At 31.5% G+C, this 24,539-nt stretch overlaps 2 protein-coding genes across 2 annotated transcripts; both read left to right on the top strand.

The window, feature by feature from the left end:
- The first annotated feature begins 5,574 nt into the window (after positions 1 to 5,574).
- On the top strand, positions 5,575 to 7,230 carry LOC114192983 (probable E3 ubiquitin-protein ligase RHC2A). The gene has a single exon (XM_028082669.1). It carries the CDS (start codon positions 5,847 to 5,849, stop codon positions 7,002 to 7,004), a length of 1,158 nt encoding a protein of 385 aa, XP_027938470.1. The 5' UTR covers positions 5,575 to 5,846; the 3' UTR covers positions 7,005 to 7,230.
- Positions 7,231 to 20,767: 13,537 nt separating this feature from the next.
- Positions 20,768 to 22,362, top strand: LOC114193493 (aspartic proteinase PCS1-like). The gene has a single exon (XM_028083321.1). It carries the CDS (start codon positions 20,794 to 20,796, stop codon positions 22,081 to 22,083), a length of 1,290 nt encoding a protein of 429 aa, XP_027939122.1. The 5' UTR covers positions 20,768 to 20,793; the 3' UTR covers positions 22,084 to 22,362.
- Positions 22,363 to 24,539: the final 2,177 nt, after the last annotated feature.

Below are 24,539 nucleotides of genomic sequence, written 5' to 3'. Positions count from 1 at the left end.
TTTATAGAGTTGTTATTTTTAAAACAACTCTAACATTTATCATGAATTATAGATATATAATTATTTAAAACAAAATTTAAATAAAGTTCAAGGCAAAATATATATTTAAATAAACTTAATTTTGTTAAAAATCAATTATAATAAAAATACCATTGTAAAATTTATATAAAAATTAAATTTGATATAGGGATGAAATTGATTCAATTTTAAAAAAATTGAGACCAAATTGAGACAAAATAACAACTACAAATACTACATTGAGACTTTTCACATCCAATAGTAACACAAGACACTGTCATTGTCAAATTCAACTCTGCCACATGACACAATGTCAGCTTGACACGTGACAATTTTTTTTTAAATTATTAAAAAAAATCACGTGCTGAGACGTGACATATAGTTAACACGGTTAGTGTACAACTAAGGAAAATGACCTAATTGCAACGAATTTTTTAAAATAAAAGTCTACTTAAGATTTCCCTACAAAAATAATACTAATAAAATGATTTAACCTAGAAACATAAATTTGATAAAGGCAAATTTCATAAACTCAACTTTTGTGACAGAGTTTGAATTAAAACACACTCTACATGAAAGTTGTAAAAAAAAAAAAAAGAGGAATCTGCTAGATAAAATCTCAATAAAATAAAATAAAAATCATTTAGTCAACGTTTTTATTCTTCTAGTACTTTTATGTTATCTTTTTATATTTTAGGCATTTATTTTACTTAGCTATATTTATTAAAAAATTCTGAAATTTCTTTAACGTTACTTTTTATCAAATAGAAATTTATAAAACATTTATAATTTAGATATTTCACGTTTGTATGAATTTTTCATATTATTTGTTGTTTTACATTTTATTTTCAATTGTATTTGATATACTCAGAACAAAGTTAATACAATTGATATTTATATTTTTTTAATTTTTGTTTCGATTCAAAACCACTTAAATATAAAAAAATGTCAAAATATATGTCAAACTTTATCAACTTCAACGTCAATTAATATTTATATATCAACGTAAATCTACTACGTCAAACTTTTAACAAATATAAATAATCTTAAATATCTGAAAAAAAATCTTTTATATTAATAAAAAATGATTTATACCTTGTGACTTAGAACGAAAAGTTTGATATAAAAAAATTACATTCAAGAATTATATAAAATATTAATAATTATAGAAATAGTAATAGTATTTATTATTATTATTATTATTATTATTATTATTATTATTATTATTATTATTATTATTATTATTATTATTATTATTATCATTAGTATCATTACTATCATTACTATCATCATTATCATTATTATCACTTCAAGAAGACTTCTAAATAGTGACCACTTTTAGGGACTAATAATTATTAGTAATTATACTGACCAATTTATAAAATTAAAAGTTATTGGTTACTAAAATAGTCACTATTATGAATAAAAATTATAATTGGTCACTAAATTGGTCTTTAAAATTAGCCACCAAAGAAAATTGGTCACTAAAAATTAGCTACCTAAAGTTTGGCTACCAAAATAAATTAGTTTCTAAATTAGTCTCTAATTAATTAGTGACCAATTATGAATTTTGATTTATAATAGTGACTATTTTAGTAATCAATCATTTTTTATTTTGTAAATTGATATCTAAATTGTTAACTATAGTAACTAACTTTGTAGTGTATAATCATCATTATCAATATCATCATCATCATCGTCATTATCATTATCATAATCATTATCATTATCATAATCATAATCATTATCATTATCGTTATCATTATTATTATTATAAAAACCAAAAAGGCATTTGTTAGCAATAACACACTAATTTACTTCCATATAATATTTTGTTCTTACAGAACTTGAGGCGAACCTTCGGACAGGTGACAAAATTATGATGACTTTGATAGAACTTGATGGAGTGACTCTTTGACACTCAAGCCAGGTCACTAAGAGAGTTAGGATCTTGTATAAGAGAGAATGTGAATGAGTATATGAGGGTGTGTATTTCTTGAAGAATACTATATGTATTTATGGTATCTTTTAGTTCTTGGATCCATGTGATAAAACAAGTAATGTAATATCAGTAAAATAACCACTTACCTCAAATAAGAAATAATAACAATAATAATGTGACACCTTACCTGATATCTCAAACATCATGTAAATATTTGGTATTATGGAATATCAAGACATAATAAAACTACCAAGATTTGCCATAATTATAATTGATATGTGAATGTTTACCCTAATCGATGTATTTTAGAATATTTTTGTAATTTTTCTGGTGATGTGGCTAATTGAGTCTTATTGGACTGCATTACCTAGCATCATCTATTGGACTGGGTAGATAAAGGAAAATTATGAACAAATGGATAATACTTAGGGAGAACTAAAATTGTATATTAGTAATCTCTATTAAAACACTTCTCGCATACTAAATATTTTTATCACCAAAATCTTTTGAGATGTGAAATTAGTATATATATATATATCACTAGCAATGCATGTAAGGCTAGAGGTATGTTACAATGCATTCCTTTGGATAATGATATTTTGACCCACTTTTTATTATCCTTTTTTAATCTATCACTCCGATCATCCTTAAATTATCATATCATACTATTAAAAAAAATCAAAATAATTAATTAAAAAATGATTAGAGTAGTGAATTAAAAACAATTAAAAAAAAAGGGTTAAAATATCATTATCCTTACCTTTAATAAATAAGTAGCTATGTGAAAGAGACTTTTCCCCTTAACTATCGATCAAGGGACAGAAACATATGTGGCTTTTGGTAACTTGCAAATATGCACTTTTTTATTTTTAACATTCATCACGAAGAACTTCCATAAATATATTCTTAAGTATATATACTATAGTGACAAATAATTTTCGTTGTTTCAGAAGTGGTTGACCACGGCGCTTTCAATTTTACATTCTCTAATAATTTTCATTGGGGGTTCTCACTAATTATATGGTTTTTAATTTATGGGTTCGCGAATTTCGAATTAAGATCAATATAAACTAGAAGTCCTTCTACATATGTATTTTCTGAACTTAATCGTGAATTAAATTTGTCGTGGTAGTAATTTGGATTAATAAATTAGTCTAAAGACCAGAATTGAAAAAAGCATATGCAATATGTAATTTATAATTTAATTATTTTAACTTGTCTATTTTTAAATACTATTAATAATTAAATGGGCAACCCATTTATTCAAGGACCTAAGTGGAGCAGCACGTAGGGGCCTTCTCCCTGCACCTCCAACGATTCTTCAGTACCACCAAAAATTACTCTAATACCCTTATTTACAACCGGCTGAGAGAGTGGGTGAAAGTGGTTACGACGCAGTAAATTTCAAATTTCATTTACTGCGTCACCAACATCCTGCACCCCCAAAACGTTACTTCTTCAAATCCGTTTCGTTTCTTCTCCATCCCGTGTTCACTTTCATTTAAATTTTTGCTCTCTCAGTGGTTCCTGGTGCCTCAGAGTTTTAATTTCTCTGTCCTTTAACAAAACGGAATACAAAAGCTGTTTCAATGCGTTTCAAACTTTAACAAAACGGAATATAAAAGCTGTTTAAATAAAAAAATCAAAATGCATGCGAAACGGAATACAGAATCCGTTTCATACAGTTTTGAAACGGATTCTGTATTCCGTTTCAAAAAAAAATTTGCAAATTTTTTTATGAAACGGAATACAGAATCCGTTTCATACAGTATGAAACGGATTCCGTATTCCGTTTCATAAAAAAATTTGCCAATTTTTTTATGAAACGGAATACAGAATCCGTTTCAAAACTGTATGAAACGGATTCTGTATTCCGTTTCGCATGCATTTTGATTTTTTTATTTAAACAACTTTTGTATTCCGTTTTGTTAAAGTTTGAAACGCATTGAAACAGCTTTTGTATTCCGTTTTGTTAAAGGACAGAGAAATTAAAACTCCGAGGCACCAGGAACCACTGAGAGAGCAAAAATTTAAATGAAAGTGAACACGGGATGGAGAAGAAACGAAACGGATTTGAAGAAGTAACGTTTTGGGGGTGCAGGATGTTGGTGACGCAGTAAATGAAATTTACTGCGTCGTAACCACTTTCACCCACTCTCTCAGCCGGTTGTAAATAAGGGTATTAGAGTAATTTTTGGGGGTACTGAAGAATCGTTGGAGGTGCAGGGAGAAGGCCCCCAGCACGTATGAACGTGAGCATTTCTTCCAGCACCCCTTTTCTCTTGTTGCACCCAATTAAATGTTTTATTACCATCTTACCCCTAAATGTTTTATTACCATGAGCACGTGAGATGGGTACCCTTCATCTTCATTTCCTCAGCAATGGCCATGTTGCGAGGGCTGCATAACCCATACATCACAGACTAAATAGAACACCTTTTTCATTCACCACCGTCGTGTTTCACCTCATCTTGCAACATACCCCCATTTCTGAGTATGTTTTGAGTAAAAAGGAATTCTGTGTTGAGTGGTTAATGGAGTAAAAGTAAATCATGTACACAACATATTGTAATAGCAATGATGCATTCTCTCAACGAATTCAAAATGAATCCATTGATCACTGACAAATGCATCATTAGAATGCTCTTATTCTCTTGTCCGAACATACCAAACCATCAATGAAACTAATTTTCTCTTTGGTATGTGTGAGACAGTGTAGTGCAACTGTGAGCATTACCATAGCTGTTCTGCAGAGGAAGATGGTGGAGCTTGCTGCAGGGACAACATGGGGATAATAAATTCTATGGGGTGCAGAAAGAAATGCTCTATCAATGATTTACATGCACCCTGGTTATTTCAGAACTAAGCAACTAATTTGTTAGTGGACTATACTAAATTGGGCTTGTACTACCCGTATATGATATATCCTTTTGAAGCTTTAGAAGAAGTAAACACACAATTTACTTTGGTATTCACTTAAAAATATAAATTTTAACTGGGAAAAAGCGGATTTTAATCAAATCCTAATGTCATTTTAAAAAGTAAATTATGAGATAAATTAAATTTATGAATAAAAAATTAAGTAAAGAAAACACTAACAAGTATTTTTAGTATGGTTTTAGTATATTGATTAAAGAATACAAAAAATAAAAACGTCCACTAAGAAGTGTAACTGTATACTTATTGTGATTTTTAACGTAATCCCAATTTAAAAAACTTCATTATTATTTTATTCAGTACTTTTAGGATATTCGTTAGTGAAACTCATTAACTAGTTTTAAATATAAAAAAATATAAATTTGATTTATTCAATAAACAGACCCAAAAAAAATGTGATTAATGGGTTTTGCATGTCAAAAATAATATCGTTGTTTTGTTAGAACTGAATAAGGAAAAGTGCAGGTTGAGGCAGTTCATGAGTTAGGAATAAGAAGTTTAGAAACAACCTTTGAAGACAAACTTCAAGCGTAACAGAATCTTCCGTTCGCTATTTTCAGACAAAACGGCAAAGGAAACAAGAAACAGCAAAGAGCCTGTAATCTCGCATCAGCGTAACTCGAAAAACTTAAAGCTGTTCATTCATTCATTCTACCCTCAATACGACGTGTCGCGCAACGAACAACGTTGCCGACACGCCAAAAAAAACCACGTCGTTTTTTCTGCAACTGCAATCTCCTTCAAACCACACCCTTAGACACTAATCTATAACCCTTTCATTTTCTCTTCTCTTCCTCAATCCAAACTACTATCTCACAGAATCCAGGATCATGCACAACTTCTGCTTTTCCAATATTTCCCCCTCATTTTAATACCCCTCTCGAGACCTAAATTCTTGGATCATATACACCGCACCGTATCCGTTAATCGTATCTAGGCGTAGATCGTAATGGCTTCCCATTGGTGTTTCCGGTGCAACAAATACGTCAGAGTATGGAGACAGGAAATGCCGATGTGTCCAGAATGTGACAGTGGATTCGTCGAAGAGATCGAATCTTCCAGCCGCCCCGTCCATGTCGAACCGCGCCGCCGTAGGTTCCCCACGGCGGCGGCAATGTACATGATCGGCCACCGATCCGGTAATTCCGACCAAAATCCCCGTTCCTCTCGCCATCAACAACATTGCAGAACAGCCACCGGCGACCCGTCTGCGATCAACCCGGTTATCATGCTCCGCGGCGAGGGATCAAGCCACGAACGTGGCTCAAGCTTCGACCTTTTCTACGACGATGGCGCCGGTACGGGTCTACGACCACTCCCTCCGAGGATGTCGGAGTTTCTCCTCGGAACAGGCTTCGACCGTGTGATGGACCAACTTTCCAACGTGGAGTCAAACTCCGGGTCTGGGAGGCACGACAACCACCACGCGCCGGCGTCTAAAGCTGCCGTGGATGCCTTGCCGGAGATTGAGATAAACGCGTCGCACATGGTGACTGAGTCACACTGCGCGGTCTGCAAGGAGCCTTTTGAGCTTTGCACCAGAGCGAGAGAAATGCCATGCAAACACATATACCATCCAGAATGCATCTTACCGTGGCTCGCGATTCGGAACTCATGCCCGGTGTGCCGCAAACAGTTGCCTGTTGAGAACGCACGTGCGGGGTTGGAGCGTGTGGAGGAGCAAGTAGAGAACAACGTGGGGTTGACAATTTGGCGGCTACCGGGCGGAGGGTTTGCCGTGGGAAGGTTGGGGAGAAGAGAGGGTGAGAGAGAGGTTAACGTTCCTCTTGTGTACACGGAAGTGGATGGTGGGTTCAACTTTAACAACATTGTTATGGGCGAACCCAGAAGGATTTCATGGTCGGTTTCGGAGTCTCGAGGGAGAAGAAGAGGTGGCACGTTTAGAAGAATGTTTAACGGTTTGTTTAGTTGCTTGAGAGGTGGTGGTGTTGGGCCTCAACGTTCTTCTAGTTCTGGTTCTTCGAGAAGCGCGACGAGTACCAGTGTTAGGGCTTCGCGTCCTAACATGGGTCCTAACATGGGTCCTTCTTCATCTACGCGTAGGTCTTGGTCAATGGATGTGAATGGTGGAACCAGACCATGGTAAGGTAATGTAACATCTGTTGCATGGGAGGCATGGAAGTTGAATTTGTGTGAGAGTAAAAATGGAGGGTGCAGTGCAATGATTGATTTTTCCATGTCAAATGGGGAATCATATGAGAAGCTATCTACAGATGGGTTAATGGAGAAAGGAAGGAGAAAAAGCCTTTGCGTTTATTTTGGTGTATATTTTTGGGGGAATTTACATGTGGTACCTTCGTTGTAATGATTTGAAGCACCTTCATGATGTTCATGCCTTTTTTTACTTGTTGTTTGTAGAGTTTGATTAGCTTCGGTGTTTTTGTCTTGCAAATTCGTGTTCTTATCGTTGTTTTTAATTTACGAAACGGGTAATCCGCACGGTAAGCGTATGCATGCATATTCAGGGTTTCTGCCCCTCACCTATACCCTGTTGTTCACATTGCATGGTAAGCATAGATCAAGGATGCATGATCACTCATAACATAAAAGCTAAGGAAATCACATAGAGTAATGATTCATGAAGAGTAAAAATGTATACTAACACCTAGTATATATTTAGAGAGAATAAAAATGGCATATTCATTAATTACGTGATATAATTAGAAAAGAGAAATAAAAAAAATATAATAAATATAGACAAAATCAAGTATTCATGAACATTATGATGCTTTTCGAGGATATATTCACAAGCTAAGGTTGAGTTGAGTCCACTATATTTGCAGATAAAAAAAACGAGAAACGTCGTTTTTTAAAATATATGCTTTTTATTTTCATTTTTGTTGTTGCTGTAGATTGACATCTTAGAAAATAATCATGAAATTATAAATTAAGATAACTTTTATTGTTTTGCTGATTTGTTCAATAACTTCATTATTTTTATAAATCATAAAATGATTTACTTTATGTGCTTATAGTTGGTGGTAGGTACATAGTAGCACTAATGGCACAACTAAGAGCGTAATATATAGAGTTTTGGTATCCCGTAATGGTTAGAGCAATGGCCAAGATAAGTTAGACAAGTATCAGAAAATTTTGTTTTGGTTCTTAAAACATCAGTTATTGAGTATTCACAATGATTTCCGTCCTTAATAGATGAAGGCAATAGGACCTTGATTGGTAACATTCAAGAGCTAGAAATAAAGGAAGCTATTAACCAATGTGGAAATATTAAGTTGAGGATGGGGTATTCACAATAAGATCGGTATATAATTTAATGTAGAATGTTTTCATAGAGGAGTAATGTCTTTTGGAGTTTGGAAGGTCTTCCAAATGTATATCATTTTGTATGGAAAGTCCTATTAAATAAGGTAACAACAAAGACAATTTAGCACGTAGAAATATAGTAATTCATGTGAGTTATGTAACCAAACCATTGAGAATGTTGTGCACTTATTTTGTGGGTATCTCATTGTTAAGCAAGTTTGGATGTAGTGTGATAGAGGATGGGTATAAGTTTGTGTATCATAACCATGTCGAGAAAAAATTCAAATAGTTCTAACTTTTCAAACTAAATGGAAAACAAAACAAATTTTAGAAGGTAGTATGAGAAGCAATAATTCGGACAATCTGGAATCACAATCATAAAAAATTCACAAGTATTTTTTTATGGATATTGATAGGTAACAGAGCAAATAGTGGATATGCACCATCCGTACTCAACCTTATCGATTATCATCCCTAATTATATGTAACATGTGCCTACCAAATTGTCATTTGTAGTAGTTTTGTTCAATATAATTATTCAGGTAACATGTTGAGCTAACAGGAAAACCTTAAGGCTATGTTCACTTCAAAAGATTAATTTGAGAAAAAGTGAGATGATGAATTTGAATGGATTAAAGAGTGAAATGTGTCTTGTTTATTTTTTTATGTGATTTGAGGGTCAAAGTGATTTAAAGATAAAGTTTTTGAGTGATTTGAATGATGTAATAGATAAAAATAAAGTTTTTATATATTAAAATGTAAGATTACAATTTTGTCTTTATAATTAAAATTAATATATTTTAATTTATATATATATATATATATATATATATATATATAACTTGGAATCAAATCCAAGCATCATGGAATCACATCCAATATCATTGGGATTGATCCAGTTTCATTGGATTGGATCCAACCTTTCTTGGAATCGATCCATTCTCACTTTTTTGGTTGAAATTGGATCCATCATTTCTTGGAATTAGATTTAGTCTCACCTCTTATCATTGGAATTGGATCCACCCTCTTAGAATTCGTCTTTCACCACCATGGAATCTACCACAACCTCCATCCTTCACCGCCATGGAACTTGCTTACTCATACAATCTCATGTTGTTGAACTAATTGAAGCATGCATGTGAAGAAACATGAAGAGTATATGTATTTGTATATATATCACCCTCAAATCACCTTAGTTGAGTAGAGGTTCGAAAAATCTTATAATCTTACTAATCCACTCCTTCTCTCGCTCTCAAATCCACAAATGCGAACAACACTCTCACTTACAAATCATATCTCACCATTCACTCACTACAGTAATTACTCACAAACAAACACAACCTAGTTTCCCAAAATTTATCAAACACCCTTGTTTCATCTTCCCATTGGAGTAGCTAATTATTTGCTCTTACTCGAACCACTCTTTCACCCGTTCCAAGTTTCATTCCTAAATGTCATTAGGTAAACTACCATCTCTCTAATTATTGGTTGCTCTTGTTAGTTGAATTGGCACATAGCCTCGAGTATGTTTCACGTACACCTATAAGTCCAAAATTTAATACTATTCCCTTTTACTATATTTTGGAAATAGAATAGCATCATCAATGTAGTGAATAAAACTGGTATCTGCTTTCTACCTTCCACTGGGAAATTGCAGCCACCATAATAATATGAATGAATTTGGTGATTCAAATTCAAATTTCTGGTTCAATCAACTGCAAATTTGAACGGCTGTGATGGCACACCTCAGAAGATTAGATAAGAAAAAAAAATGTATCAACAAATTTCTGTCTCATTAATTAAACAGAAGGATCAGTTCTTCCTTTTCAGCAGAGAAGAGAGACAAAAGTCTACTAACTATTCAATACCAAACCCGTGGCTCATAAAAATCTCAAAGTAGGTAGCTTTTGAACTTTGAATTTGTTTCCGTAGCTACACCCATATATGCACAATTTGAAAGCTAAAGACCAGAAGGATCAGTTCCATTTGAAGCTTAATTGCTTTTGGATGGTCCCAACTTAATCTTATGTAGTTCCGAAAAACTTTTCTTTTCCAGCCAAAAAGTAAAATTTCGACAAGTCAGAGTATAATGTTTTTTGTCTTTTATTTGTTGTTAGGTCTTTCGAGATAAGATCATTTCAGAAATTTAACACCAATGAGACATGAATCTAACTCACATATAATGAATTGACAACATTCTTGACCAAAAATCTTAAGATAATGAATTTGTGGGTCTTCATTTTTATATGGTGTTCAACTTTCTCATTTTTACTCAATATAAAACTTATACTCATACTTGAATTCCCAACCTTCACACCTAGATTGAACAAGTGAGAAAGTGTCCTTATTATATTTATGAGAAGAAGATTGAGTAAATGAGGTGATGGGTTTATCTTCCAAAATTATTAGGTATATCATGTATGTGTGTTCTCAAAGCATATGATCCTTTTGTGAAGGAAGTTTTCAATAATTGTAGGGAAGGACAAAAGGGCTATAAATATTGTAGCAATAATGTGATGGTGGACAATTCCAAATGTGAAAGAAACACCGAATTGAGCTTGTTTTGTAGTTATTTATGGAAATTGGTTTTGCATTGAAGATCGGTTTCCACGTCCCAGAACTTCTTCCCCCATTTCATATTATGAGACATTGACAGAAAGAGATGGCTGTGTCCCTCATTTTTTTGCAGTTTAAGTTTTTATGTATATGTATACATAAAGTATTAATATTAAAAATAATTTAAATTTTGGAATTAAATAATGATTTTTTTTATAAAATTTCTTATTTTAGCATTATTATTATAGTGTTTTGAAGACAAAAATATTAATCTTTTTTTTTTTGGTTTTACGAGAATGCACTATTTTCCTTTTATAGTTCGTGTAGAAATGATAATTATTTTTTATTTTAAAACAAAAAATTTGATTATAATTTACTTTTAAGATTTTTGGATCTCTTCATTATATTAAATAATTTGTCAATTAAAGATTACTTTATTTAAATTAACTGGAAATTTTTATTTATCTCTAATTAATAAAGTGTTTCAGTTTATAATTTTTTTTACTTAAATCATGTTTATTGAGTACAAATTTAACCAAAAAAAAGAGAGAAAAATATAACTTATATTTATTAAACATGAATTTTGTAAAAAAAATTACTTATTAAAAATTATTCCAATACAAAGGAATTATATAAGTGAGCTAAACATTATGAAACATGACTTTTATAAAAGAGTTTTACTAATTAAACATTCCAATACAAAGGAATTATATAAGTGAACTAAACACAATTTTTGTACTATGAAAAATAAAAAATTGTAGTTGTATTTGTAGAGCATAACTGAATTTGAATCTTCCTTTAAAACGTAGTCATATTTTTTAAGCATGCCGTATCTAATTTTATAGTTTTTTTTTTATAATTTATCCATTTCAATATTTGTTTTCAAGAAATTATATTGAAATGATAATTTTTTCGTTTGGATGGAGAATTATTGATACAGTCATTTCCATTTAAGAGTATGATAGTTAGTGAATTTGAATCTTTCATATACATAAACAAAAATAAATAAGAGAATAACACGGAATAAAATAGATGATGGAGGACGACACAATCTAATATATTGATAAGTTAAGTAAAGAGTTACGACAAAAATATTAATCTTTGAAATCTTTGATAAGAGCCTCAGGCCTAAGTCAAAAACAAAGAAAATATCTTTTTAATAATAAAATAAAATTCAATATAACTAAAATTGTTTACATTAGTTTTTGGTACATCTATATATAGACATATAAGTCTAAAAAAATCTAGAAACTCTAAAAGAAAACAAAAAGCCGAAAAACATAAAAACATAAATTAATTTTTAGGAGAAACCCCAAAGCCCAAAAAACAAACATAAAATTAATTTTTCTAAAAACTATTTTTCAAATGTGTTTCAAGTTCTTTAAGTTTCATCTTTCATGGAACATTATAAGTTTCAAGGATAAATGTTTTGATCTTTGACCTTGTCATAGATCCTTTGAATTGTAAATATTCTTCTTCAAGTTCTTCTTATATATATATTTTGGAGATAGTTTTTTATCATACCTTCATTCTTGAAAAGAATTTGTTCTCAAATATGTACCATTTGAAATTTAGGAGATAGTTAGATAAACTTTAATGGTAAAATGTTCCTTAGCTCAACAATATTTAAATATTTAAATAATAAAATTAATTAACAAGTACTGTAATGAGAAAGAAAATATAGTATCTTTCATTCATAGATTATCTCATTACCAAAACTACAAAGTGCTTTAAGTTATGAGGATAGAGTTTTATTGTGCACAATATATAGTTAATATAATTTCTAAGCATTAAAATCCTAACACATTATTAGTTACCTGAAAAGGTTCAAAGAAATTCAGCTTTTATTTATTGAGGATCTAGCACCATAGCTGGTTGTAAGAAAGTGCCCCAGCAATTGTTTCCAGCTATCACTTTAAGCCAACTATGGCAATAATTTAACAGAGGTCCCCCTCAAAGTGAATTCAGGATTTGTGTAGGGTTAAATGTTTTCTGCTTAAAAATGCATCCATTTCTATAAAAAGACATATATTGTTTTTTGTGCAAGACTAATAGAACCCTAACTAGGTACCATGTCCATGGCTATGGAAAAAAATTAATTTGTTTTAATACTTTATGTTTAATTTAATCTTATAAAATTAATTTATTAATAAGATTAAGTTTATATCTATCTATATATATATATATATATATCATAAATTGGTTTTATTTCATTATCTTGTATCGAGAATCATGACAATCACTTTTCTTAATATAATATTGTCATGTCTGATGTTAAAGCCGATTGGCAAGGACTATGTTATATCATATACAGTCCCCACTCACAGGTCACATTCTTCATTGTTTGTTCATTATTGGACACCCAGCAGTACCACTCACAAATTTATCTCATAATTCATCACTAATCGTAGATTAATACTATTTATATGATACAGTAGTCTTAGGTTAATACAAACATCAGCATTCAAAACTATTAAAAACACAGGTAAACGTGTTTTCTAAATTTTTATCCTTCTAATTTAGCCTATTCATAACTTTATTTCCTTTCATTTTTGTCTTCTTCTAAATTTATTGCTTTCATTTTTCTAAATGTTTATACTAAGTCTCTCATTTCTTGATTTTTTTTTTGTTTAAATCTAAAAGTCTCAACAATACAAAAAACTTCTAGTAGTGGATTTTGTAAAAAATAAAAGTGATTTATATAAAATGGTATAAATATATTTAATAAAAGAATAAATTATTTTCCTAATGCACAGTCAATTTATCTCATGGCGTGCTTTTTCATGTTTCCCCTCATGTTCCTAACCATATCAATAGAAGAAACATATTAATTTATTTGTTGCTGTTGCAATCTATCCGTTTTCTAATATAGAGTGTGAAGTTTTAAAAGTTTAATTGCTTTGTTAAGATTCTGGCGAAGATAGAAAACGAAGGAAAGAAGAAAAAAAAAAGATGAAAATTTAAGTTGTTTGAATTAAGAAAAAATAAGTGATAAGTAGAAATGAATGAAAAAAATTATTAGTAGGACTGATTGGTGTAACAAGGAAAAAATAAATTACCTAGACAATATAATAAATTACAAAAAAAAACATCTTTGTTTTCATTTGAATATAAATGAGTATTAATTAAAATTTAGAAATATTAATTTATAAAATTAAAAATAATATTTAAATTGCTTTTATTAATAATATTTCATCAAAAGATACGAATTTAAAACATAACAAATTTTTTTATAATTTTGTATTTCTATATAACTATAATTTATTTTGTTAATATTTATTTCTAAAAGGAAGAATAAAAGTCATGAATATTAGATTAAGCAAATAGATTAAAAATATTAAGATCGCTTTAAAATACAATACTTGCGGCATATCGACTAATGTACGTCCTTTTGAAATATAGTTAATTTGCATATAATTATGAAATACAATTAATTTCTAATAAAAAATACATTACAATCTTTGAATTTGTTGATGAATAGCTTAATTTTGTAATTTCAATTTTAATAAATGTTTAAATTGTTGAACGTAAGTTAATAGCATTAAATAGTAAGAATGAATGAGAAAATGCATACGACACAATGGATTATGCACCTCATATATGCTTGCAAATGAAAATAAAGATAGGTGCCTTAAGAGTGTCTCCTTTCGTCTTTTTTTTAATTAAATTAATTTTTTTTAATTTATCATTAATTTCTGAAAACAACTATGGATATAGATAAGAGGTGTGTTCTCGACAAACTTTCATTATGAATAAGTTATGTCACAATAGCACGATTTTTGTAAAAAATATTTTTCAGTTGAAGTTATGTCAATGTAATATGATTTTAGTTCAATATAATTTAAATTGAAGTTGTGTTAAAGTGACATAACTTTAATTTAATACACTTTAAACTGAAACTGTCACCAACACAAAAAAGCGTTATAATGTCACCCTTATAACGTCTGCCCAAAAAAAGTCCAATGTTAAAAATGATCGGTGGCATTTTTGTAAATTATCGGACTTTTTTAATGTCTGTCTATTCCAGGTCAGACGTAATTTAACGTCTGTCCATTCCAGATCAGACGTAATTTAACGTCTGCCCAAAAAACCCCGACGTCATTTAAAAAAGGACGTCAGACTGTTGTTCCCCCGACGTCACTTAACGTCGGACTCCTTCACCACTGACGTTAAGTTTTACTTATCTCTACGCAAAACGCAGAAACCCTACACTATTTCACTGTTTCTGCAAGCATTTTCCACCGGCGACCCCCATTTCGACTTTATCTAGGTGAGTTTCGAACGTTTTTCACCACCAAACTTGTTGGGATTTGATTATGAATTGATTTTAGGCATTTTGAACCGAAGATTTTGCGTTTTCATCCCCATTTGCAGCGTTTTGAGATTCGTCCCACTTGCTCTTCATCCCCATTTGGCTAACAGCGTGCAAAGACCTTAAAGCCACCTTCTCCAAGTTCGTCTTTCATTTGCTAGAAGGGGTTAGTTTTCCATTTCTAAATTTAGGGTTATTACTAAATTGAGCGTTAATTGTGATTACAATGGCATGATGAATACTGTAGGTAATTCTTTTCATATGTGTATGATTATAAGAAGTGTACCAAACACTCTCATGTGGATTGCCTCCTTTTAGACTTTTAATTATGCATGCCGTTTGAAATTGAAATTGAAATTGAATTAATAACTTGTGTATCTAATTTGGAGGGTAAATGAGCGTGATGTGGTGATCAATGTTGTGAACTCCATACGAAAATGAGTCATAATGAATTTAGGGTGGAGTGAATAATGAAGGGTGACTCATTCCATGAACTATAAAGTTTATGTTTTCATTACATGAGAGTTCTTAGTATTTTTCTTTTTTATGAATGATGTTGAGGTGTTTACATTTCTTTAAACTGACCTCTAAGTTGCCTTGGAGTAATATTTAGGTGGTCACTACTTGATCTTTAATTCTCCATTAAGAGGGGTGAGTGAGGTAAGGTTAAATCAAGGACCTCAAAACCAGCAAGTAACTGAGGTAATGTTCTTTTTCATGTCTTTTGTTTCTTTTTGGTTTGATTTTGTTATGAGACATCTCTTGTAATCTGCTAGAGTTATTTTCTTCTCTCAACATAAGATTAAGGTGATGGCATGAGGATAACAAATACCTAACAAATTTATGTAGTATAAACTATCATAGCTATGCAATATTGTTGTACTCATTTTTTTTAAACTACAAGGCATTTGATTCAATGGCTTTTTCTAGTTATTGATTAACTAGTAGTTCTGGAATATAGAAGTTAATACTCTTAAGAAAAGTGTTTAGAAAACTATTATGGATTTTTTCTGATTTTCAGGTGTGAAAATGTTGTAAAAACAACAAAACTTAAAAAAACAGCACTGTTTGACGTCTGGTAGAACCTTGACAGACGTTATTTAACGTCTGACTCTCCTGGACCTGATGTTAATTAACGTATGACTCTCCCGGTTCCGACGTTAATTAACGTCTGCTCTACTTTCCGACGTCAATTTTGACGTCACCCAATACGACTTCGATGTTTGGGCAGACGTCAAAGACAGAAAATATCATACGTTAAAAGCCTTTTTGTATTAGTGTGTGATCATGTCAAGATGATAAGAATTTTATTCAGTTTTGGTAGAAGTTATGTCATTATGGCACAACTTCACATAACATCTCTCAACTAAAGTCATACCACTTTGACACGACTTTAACTTTAAAAATGCTATAAACTAAAGTCGTGCCACCTTAGCACAACTTCTTCACATATTTGTAATTTTTTTTTAATTTTTCATTTTGATAAATTTCAAAAAAATAAATTACTTTGGTAATAAAAAACCTCTTCCATCACCTTTTGCACATTTTTTTTTCAACATTTGCCTCATCATACATTAGGGACAAATTCGTAAATTAAAATTCAAACTTTATTTCTCCTCTTTTGTACAAGAGAGGGATAATACTCACCTTTTCCTCCTCCTTATTTCTTAGTTTTTTCACTCATACCTTTGCATCTAAATGTAAATAAAACTCATCATTTCCCCTCTTACTTTTATTCGTCTACCGTATATCTAGGTATCCAAATAAACTTTAAATGTTTTCATCGTTATTGTTAATGTATTTAAGTTTTATTTTTTCTTATTATGGTCCATATTTTCTTAAAGGGAAACTTTTTGTTGATAAGTATCATAATATCTTGTTTTTCATGCTTATTTGGACCTCTTTATTTGTTTTTATCCTATGCATTTTTGTTTATTTCATGAAAAATCTAGGTTTAAATTTTTTATTGGGATAACATACATAAACTTTTTTGTTGAAACTTTTCTAGAGAAAATAGAAGCTTGAAAAGAATTGAAAGAAGGTTTTCAGGGTCATCTCACTTAATGAGAAACCTTCTTACCTAATGAGAGGACTTTCCCATTCATCCATCGACTCTTATTTTCATCTAGCGATAAGAGCAACTTATTCATCTAGTGAGAAACTCGTCTTCTCAATGAATGAACAAATAAGACCTTGACCAAAAAGTTTTCTCTCATGGGAAGTCACCTTTTTCAAGTTGCTAAAAAGTGAAATAAGAACCAAGATGAGAGCTTTTTTTAACGGGGGAAAGAAGGAAGCAATTTTCGGAGGGTTGTGTTTGAAGGAGAAGCTTAAGGACGAGTTCCACTTCAAGTTTGAAATTCCTTTTTGTCATTTTTTGTATTCCACTTGTGTAAGAGTAGTAGCTAAATCTCTTGATCATTGAAATTGGATGTAATAAATCTCCTATTGATGTAGTTTTGTCTTTGCAATAAAGTTTTTTTATGACTCTTGTGTTTTTTCTTTGTGCTTCATGTTGAATGATTGATCACTTGAGGTTTTGGTTGTATCTAAACATTTGGAACTAAGTTTAAAGATCGAACAATTTAAATATAGATTGTTATCTTTTAGTCATCCAAATACTTATTCTTAATGCAAATATTATGTAAAGAAAACTAAAAGATTAGTATTTCACATAAATATTTAGAATTTATCTTTAAGAATTAAAATTATTACGCTTGTAGTGTGAATGTTTAAGTTATGTAGAGATATATTTTTTTAGAGTATTGCATTGAGTTCAATTCATGATTTATTCAACCCTAGTGAATGAATTTATCTTCCTTCTATGGGGTGGAGGACGTGTTCAAACGTTTAAGTATTGACATTAGGAAGAATGTGGTCTGATTAATGTATACTATTATTATACTGTTCAGAAATTTGGTAGGGGTCTGTGTTTTAGGTAAGCATAATCTTTGTATCCTTTGCTTTATAGATCACAAAGTTGTTCCAAATTGTGATCATCTAATTTTAAATGGTCTTTTGTTTTGATGGAGCCATAATGCTAAGTTATTGCATCTATTTGTCCAGGTTCTGCTTTTTTTATAAGGATTGAAGTACTCCTCAAGTATTCTATTTAATTTAATTTATTTTATTTTTTGCTGATAAAAAAAAACCCTAGTGAATCTTTACATGATTCAATGATATAAGCTTAATTTATTTGCTTTGAATGCTTTAAAATTAGAATTATTATAGTTTTCAAAAATTGTACGAATCAATATTTATGTTCTTTATGAGTTACTAAGAATACTCATTAACTAAACAAACACAAGTCTCTTTAAAAAAACAGTACTTAAACTTTTTTAATTTACTATACCGATAAAAGAGATAACTTTTAATATTGAGAACTGTAAGTGATAAACTTGCAATAAAAATAATATATATATTGCAAACTTCAAAACCCCAACCTTCAAGCTGATTCTTATGACTTTATGGATAGATATTCCCACTAAATCATTGTAATGAGTATATGATAAATTATCGGTGTGAATGTCCCTATATTATTGTCTAGTTTGGTGTTGTTATCTCATTTATTATAAACTTGACTTTATTAATTAATTATTAAATAAGATTTCAAACTCTCATTAAGTAATGCGAACTCCTTTGCGTGTCAAAATTAAATAACAGACCTTGGTTATGGATTTTTGTCTATCTCTAATTATTTCTCAATAAATAACAGCAACAATAAACCGGTAACAATTAAAATTTTTCCCTAACAACATCAAATTAACAGTGAATTATAATCATAATTATAGTAGTGCTAAACAACAAGTGAATTTTCATTTTTAATTGCAAAAAAATTATTAAAGGAAGACACTGTATCCTTTGGCAATCAAAAGCAAAATCTACATCAAGTTGGAAAGTTTCGTATTCGATTTGATTAAGTGATTCATAATGAATAACTATGACTAATCAAATCATTCATTAATATTAGCGTGTGGCAAATTTTCAAGTATTATCTAATAGAAATAGTGATAATACACACCATTTCATAACTCTTCAGCAGTAGATTTTTGTGCTTCTTGGCACTTCCGGCTTTTCCTACAACACTGGCACTTTTTGTCTGTGCTTATTGGTTTCCTTAGCTGCTTTTTCTAAAGAAAGTGTCGGTAGCATGAACATTCTCCTAATGACTATTTTATTTTTTTTTCCTTAGGACACTCTTCAAATTAACCTTGTGTTCAAGCACATTATATGTATCTATCTCTATGAATATGCATCGAGCAAACAAGATAAGAAGCCTAAAAAACTAAGATACTTTTTATACCATACATGCTTTAGATATCCATAATCTAAAGACAATTTATTTTTAAAAGAATCAGAGAAGTAAAAATCACGACAATTTAAATACAACATTTCCTTCAATCTCATGAGTTATATTCACATGTAAAGTTTACAATCGTGACATCTTTTTACAAATTTTGAATTCCAAAAATGTCGATATAAGTTACTTAGTTATCTAAGTTTCAAAATATTTATGCTCTTTGTTTACTTTTAAAGTGGATAATAAAGATTGTGGACTCATTTGGGCTATGTTCTATTCAATTCATTTTTCTGTCAATTTAGCTTACTTTCCTCCTTAGCTTTCCAATAAGGAGGTTCAAGTTCTTGTTACCGTTTTTATTTATTTATTTTGTCTCTATTAGTATAAATACTTGGAACTTTATTTTAATTTCCTTGATTTTGAATGTTGGACCATTGCTTGCAGATCCTTGATCTCTACATCTCACTTGTTAATGTTGACTCCTGTTTTTTAGCAACTTTCATCTAACTCTTTAATGAGAAGGTGTGATTACGTAAGTTAAAATTCCTTCACTTCTATATACACGTCTCTCTTCGTTTTCAAAGTCACTCATCTATCTTTTCCTATTTGAATTTTTTTTTATGTTTTTACATCTTAATTTGTGATTTTCAACTATTATTAAAAAGATAAATCCTATATATCTTAAAGGGTTTACGCAGCACAATATGAGTAAATCTTTATGAATGTTATGTTGATTTGAGTGTAACATTGTAAGATAACTAATGTGCTCATGTCTCTACTTTGTGAAACGTAATCTCACAACAATCAAATCAGTGCTGAAGTTACGAATAAAATCACATGATCCATGTTTCAATTTAGAAGATAGGTGGCTAATAAAACAGACATATATATAGGTAACTTTAAAAATGTTTAATTTTTTAAATATAAGTAAATAAAAACAATATTTACTAAATACTTAAAATAAAAATTGACTATATATTAATAATCTAAGATATATTTAAACCTAAAGTGAGATGGGCAGACTATCAGTATCATAGATTAATGCAGGCAAAGAGTAATTAGATAATTAACAGTCTGACGCAGTCAACTACTTCCTATGAACACTAATAGTTGCATACTAATCACCCTTTTGTTGTTAAAAAAGCTTGAAATTGTGAATAGTTTTAGGTAATATAATAACAGCAAACACGACATTCATTTTCCAGTGAATGTCACGACACGAATTCTCGTCTGATACAGCTATACAGAAGAATCTTTGGAGAGCTCCACCACACCTTCACAGGGACACTGTCTCAAAGGACAATCCAATCTTTCTCTCTCTCTCTCCCACCATTTAATATCAGCTGAAACTTCCAACTCAACAACTCGTGAGATTCAAACCAAACCTGAATCAATATTCTCAATCCACCAACCAACACAAACCTGAATCAATATTCTCCATTCATGGCTTCTTCTAAGTCTTCTCTTTTTCTTCCTCTCCCCCTCCTCTTCCTTCTCCTGCAAATCCAAACATGTCTCTCTTCATCGCAAACACAAAACCCACTCCTACTGTCTCTAAAAACACAGACACAAACACAAACACCCTCACGTAAGCTCTCTTTCCAGCATAATGTAACACTAACTGTCTCACTAACCGTAGGCTCACCCCCACAGAACGTTACCATGGTCCTCGACACAGGGAGTGAACTCTCCTGGCTCCATTGTAAACAACTCCCCAACCTAAACTCAACCTTCAACCCTCTGCTCTCATCCTCATACACCACAGCTCCATGCAACTCATCCATATGCAACACCAGAACTCGTGACCTTATCCTACCCGCTTCCTGCGACCCCGACAAACTCTGCCACGTCATCGTCTCCTACGCCGACTCCTCCTCCGTCGAGGGCACCCTCGCCGCAGAAACCTTCTCCATCGGTGGCGCAGCACAACCGGGAACCTTGTTCGGGTGCATGGACTCCGCCGGGTACACCTCCGACGCCGACGAGGATTCCAAAACCACAGGTCTCATGGGGATGAACCGAGGCTCTCTCTCGCTGGTCACCCAAATGGGGCTCCCCAAATTCTCCTACTGCATCTCCGGGAAGGACGCCTCCGGAGTCCTCCTTCTGGGAGGCGGAGCCGCCGCCGCGCCGTGGCTGGGGCCGCTTAAATATACACCTTTAGTCACGGCAACAACCTCGTTGCCGTACTTTGACCGCGTGGCGTATACGGTCCAGCTCCAGGGGATCAAGGTTAGGGAGAAACTTCTGCAACTTCCGAAGTCGGTGTTCTTGCCCGATCACACAGGGGCGGGTCAGACGATGGTGGATTCGGGTACCCAGTTCACGTTTCTTCTCGGGTCGGTTTATTCGGCATTGAAAGATGAGTTCTTGGAGCAAACAAAGGGGGTGCTGACCCGAATTGAGGACCCGGAGTTTGTGTTTGAGGGGGCGATGGACTTGTGCTACCACGCACCAGCGAGTTTGGCGGCGGTTCCGGCAGTGACGCTGGTGTTTGATGGGGCGGAGATGAAGGTTTCCGGGGAGAGGCTGTTGTATAGGGCGAGGAAGGGGAGTGATTGGGTTTATTGCTTCACTTTTGGAAACTCTGATTTGTTGGGAATTGAAGCTTACGTGATTGGGCATCATCATCAGCAGAACGTGTGGATGGAGTTTGATTTGGTCAAATCTAGAGTGGGGTTCACCGAGACAACGTGTGACCTCGCCAGTCAACGGTTGGGCCTCTCTCCTTAGATCTTGGACACTCGTTTATAGCCGTTTGATTATGGGATTTATTTTTTTGTTTACTGAGTATAATCATTAATCAATTATCAACCCTCGGATTAGAGATACTGCTTAGAGAAACACTAAAATCATCTTATAGAATTTGGACTCTTCAACTTTACAGGTAAAGTTCGCCTACGGTTTCATTCTACTTCAACAAAGAGTGAATCATCTTATACAATTTGCACTCTTTTGTTTTTCTTCCTTTCTTTTAATAATAGAAGTAAAACAAATTCTTCTTTTGCTTAAGTAATCATCTTATATTAAAAGATGCTTTATCTAACCTTTTCTTCAAATGTGAAGTTTACTTCTATCATCAAACAAAAGAAGAAAAACAAAAGAACAATATGTATATGTTGGAACATATAAACTAGTTATTCTTAACACAAATTGTCTTGAAAATTTAGTGAAACCTGGAGCATTGACTAGGATCCAAAACACCCATTCAGACAATTTACTTCACCCTGTTTATTTTATTATAAATGGTAATTTTTTTCTTTTTCTATTTTTAAATCCTATGGTCCACTGAAATTTTGAGATTAATTTGATTAGGTGGGGGCATTATTCTGTTGTGTGTCTGCGGTTATAGAGATAGCTGTATACCGATGCAACTTGGTACCACTTAAGCATTATTTAAAAAATAAAATAAATTTTGAACTCACTAGATTAATATTTATTTTAATGTACTTCTAAATTATCACGACCACTAAAAGTTTAAATAAAATCAAGAAATAAAAAAAAATGATGTAACCATATTCAAAGCTATCCTATGGAGCCTTGTGAATGCACAGGAAAGGAAGACACCAGCATTCATTGAAATCAATTGTCGTATTTTCTTTGTGGAAATGTTATGATACAAAGTCATGGCATGAGATTAGGGGAAAATAAAACATCATATTAATGTAGGACACATAAGTTCTGTGAACATTAAATATTGTTTGCCTTCTAAGTTATGTCAACACTAAATTTTGTCAACATTGTCAGAATATGCGCCAAACGCTGCTTATTAAGCTTAGAACTAATTTTACTTCCCTTTTTTGTTTCCTCGTTATATATGTTTTTATTTCACATTTCACTAAAAAGATTATTTCGGTTTGGTTAGAACATTTTAGGGATGACAAAACGGGTTGGGTTTAACAGATTAGTCCCTAAGTCTCGATCAAAATAAACGGGTTGAGTTGAAGATTTCAATCCATCAGTCCGTTCTGGCCTATCTCATCCAGTCCGTCAACTTGACGGGCCAAAGTATGGACCAGTCTGTCTTGACCTGCTTGTCCGTTTTTAAAAAAAAAATAAAATAAAAGTAATTAAAAAAATTAATTTTTTATATTATATATTTTAAATGTATAAATATATAATAGTATTGTAATTTAAATCATTAACATCAACAAATTAAGTTTGAATTATTAGTTATAATTGGATAATTTAATATGTAAATTTAATAATTATTTTAACTTATCTAATTAAAAATATTAACTAATCAATTAAAAATTTAAAAATTATTTTATTTGATTAAATACGACTTTAATAATAATTTATATGTATAAATAAACAAATTTAAAAAATAAAAAAAATTTGAAAAATTTGAAAACAAATTAAAAAACTTAAAAAAAAAAAAAACTAGACAGGTGACCTGTTAGCCCGTCCTATACGGAACGGATTGTGATTATTGGTCTATGTCTGTTGACGGGCCAGCCCGGTCCATTTTTGATGGCCACATACGGATCAGGCAAAAACAGGTCAGACTGCCCATTTTGTCATCCCTATAACGTTATATTATCTTTAATTTGGGCGTTGAAGAGAAGAGTACATACTTTTAGGCTTGTGAGGAATTAATAATAAGGCCCGTTTCTTCATGCACCCAGTAGTTTCTTTTTGCACTCCACTTTTTCAGAATGACTTTTCAAATTCAAAAATACATCTCAGAATATTCAATTCAAAATATATTTTTTATACATTTTAGATTGGGTGGTCTATAAGATAATTTTGAATTTAAAAATATCTTTCAAAATATTCAACCTAAAATATAAAAATATTTTTAAATAAATATTCTGAAAAATATTTTTGAATTCGAAATATATTTTTATATTCAAGATTAAGTGGGAAAGATATTTCTAAATTTAGGAATATTCGAAAAATTCAATTTGAAATATAAAAAAAAAATATATATCTTCCCGGCTAAATCTTCGAGATTAAATCTTCCAGAAAACGTTTTCGAAACAAAATATTTTTCGAAATAATTAATCCAAAAAATATTAAAAAATAAGAGGTGGGGTCATTTTTTTAATTATAATTTTAATAAAAATAGTCGGGAATTACAAATTTTATGGAGGTGAGGAAGAAAATAGGAAGAAAGAAACAGCCTAATAATAAATCAGCCATTGCTGGGTACCCGAAACTGGGCTTGTTCCTGTATGTATAATTTT

Source organism: Vigna unguiculata, chromosome 8 (assembly GCF_004118075.2).
Source record: "Vigna unguiculata cultivar IT97K-499-35 chromosome 8, ASM411807v1, whole genome shotgun sequence".
NCBI lineage: Eukaryota > Viridiplantae > Streptophyta > Magnoliopsida > Fabales > Fabaceae > Vigna > Vigna unguiculata.
This window is presented reverse-complemented; position numbering and strand designations above follow the sequence as displayed.

What these genes read in the sequence shown, in the direction of transcription:
- LOC114192983 (XM_028082669.1), top strand. Translation starts at nt 5,847, where the DNA reads ATGGCTTCCCATTGGTGTTTCCGGTGCAACAAATACGTCAGAGTATGG.
- LOC114193493 (XM_028083321.1), top strand. Translation starts at nt 20,794, where the DNA reads ATGGCTTCTTCTAAGTCTTCTCTTTTTCTTCCTCTCCCCCTCCTCTTC.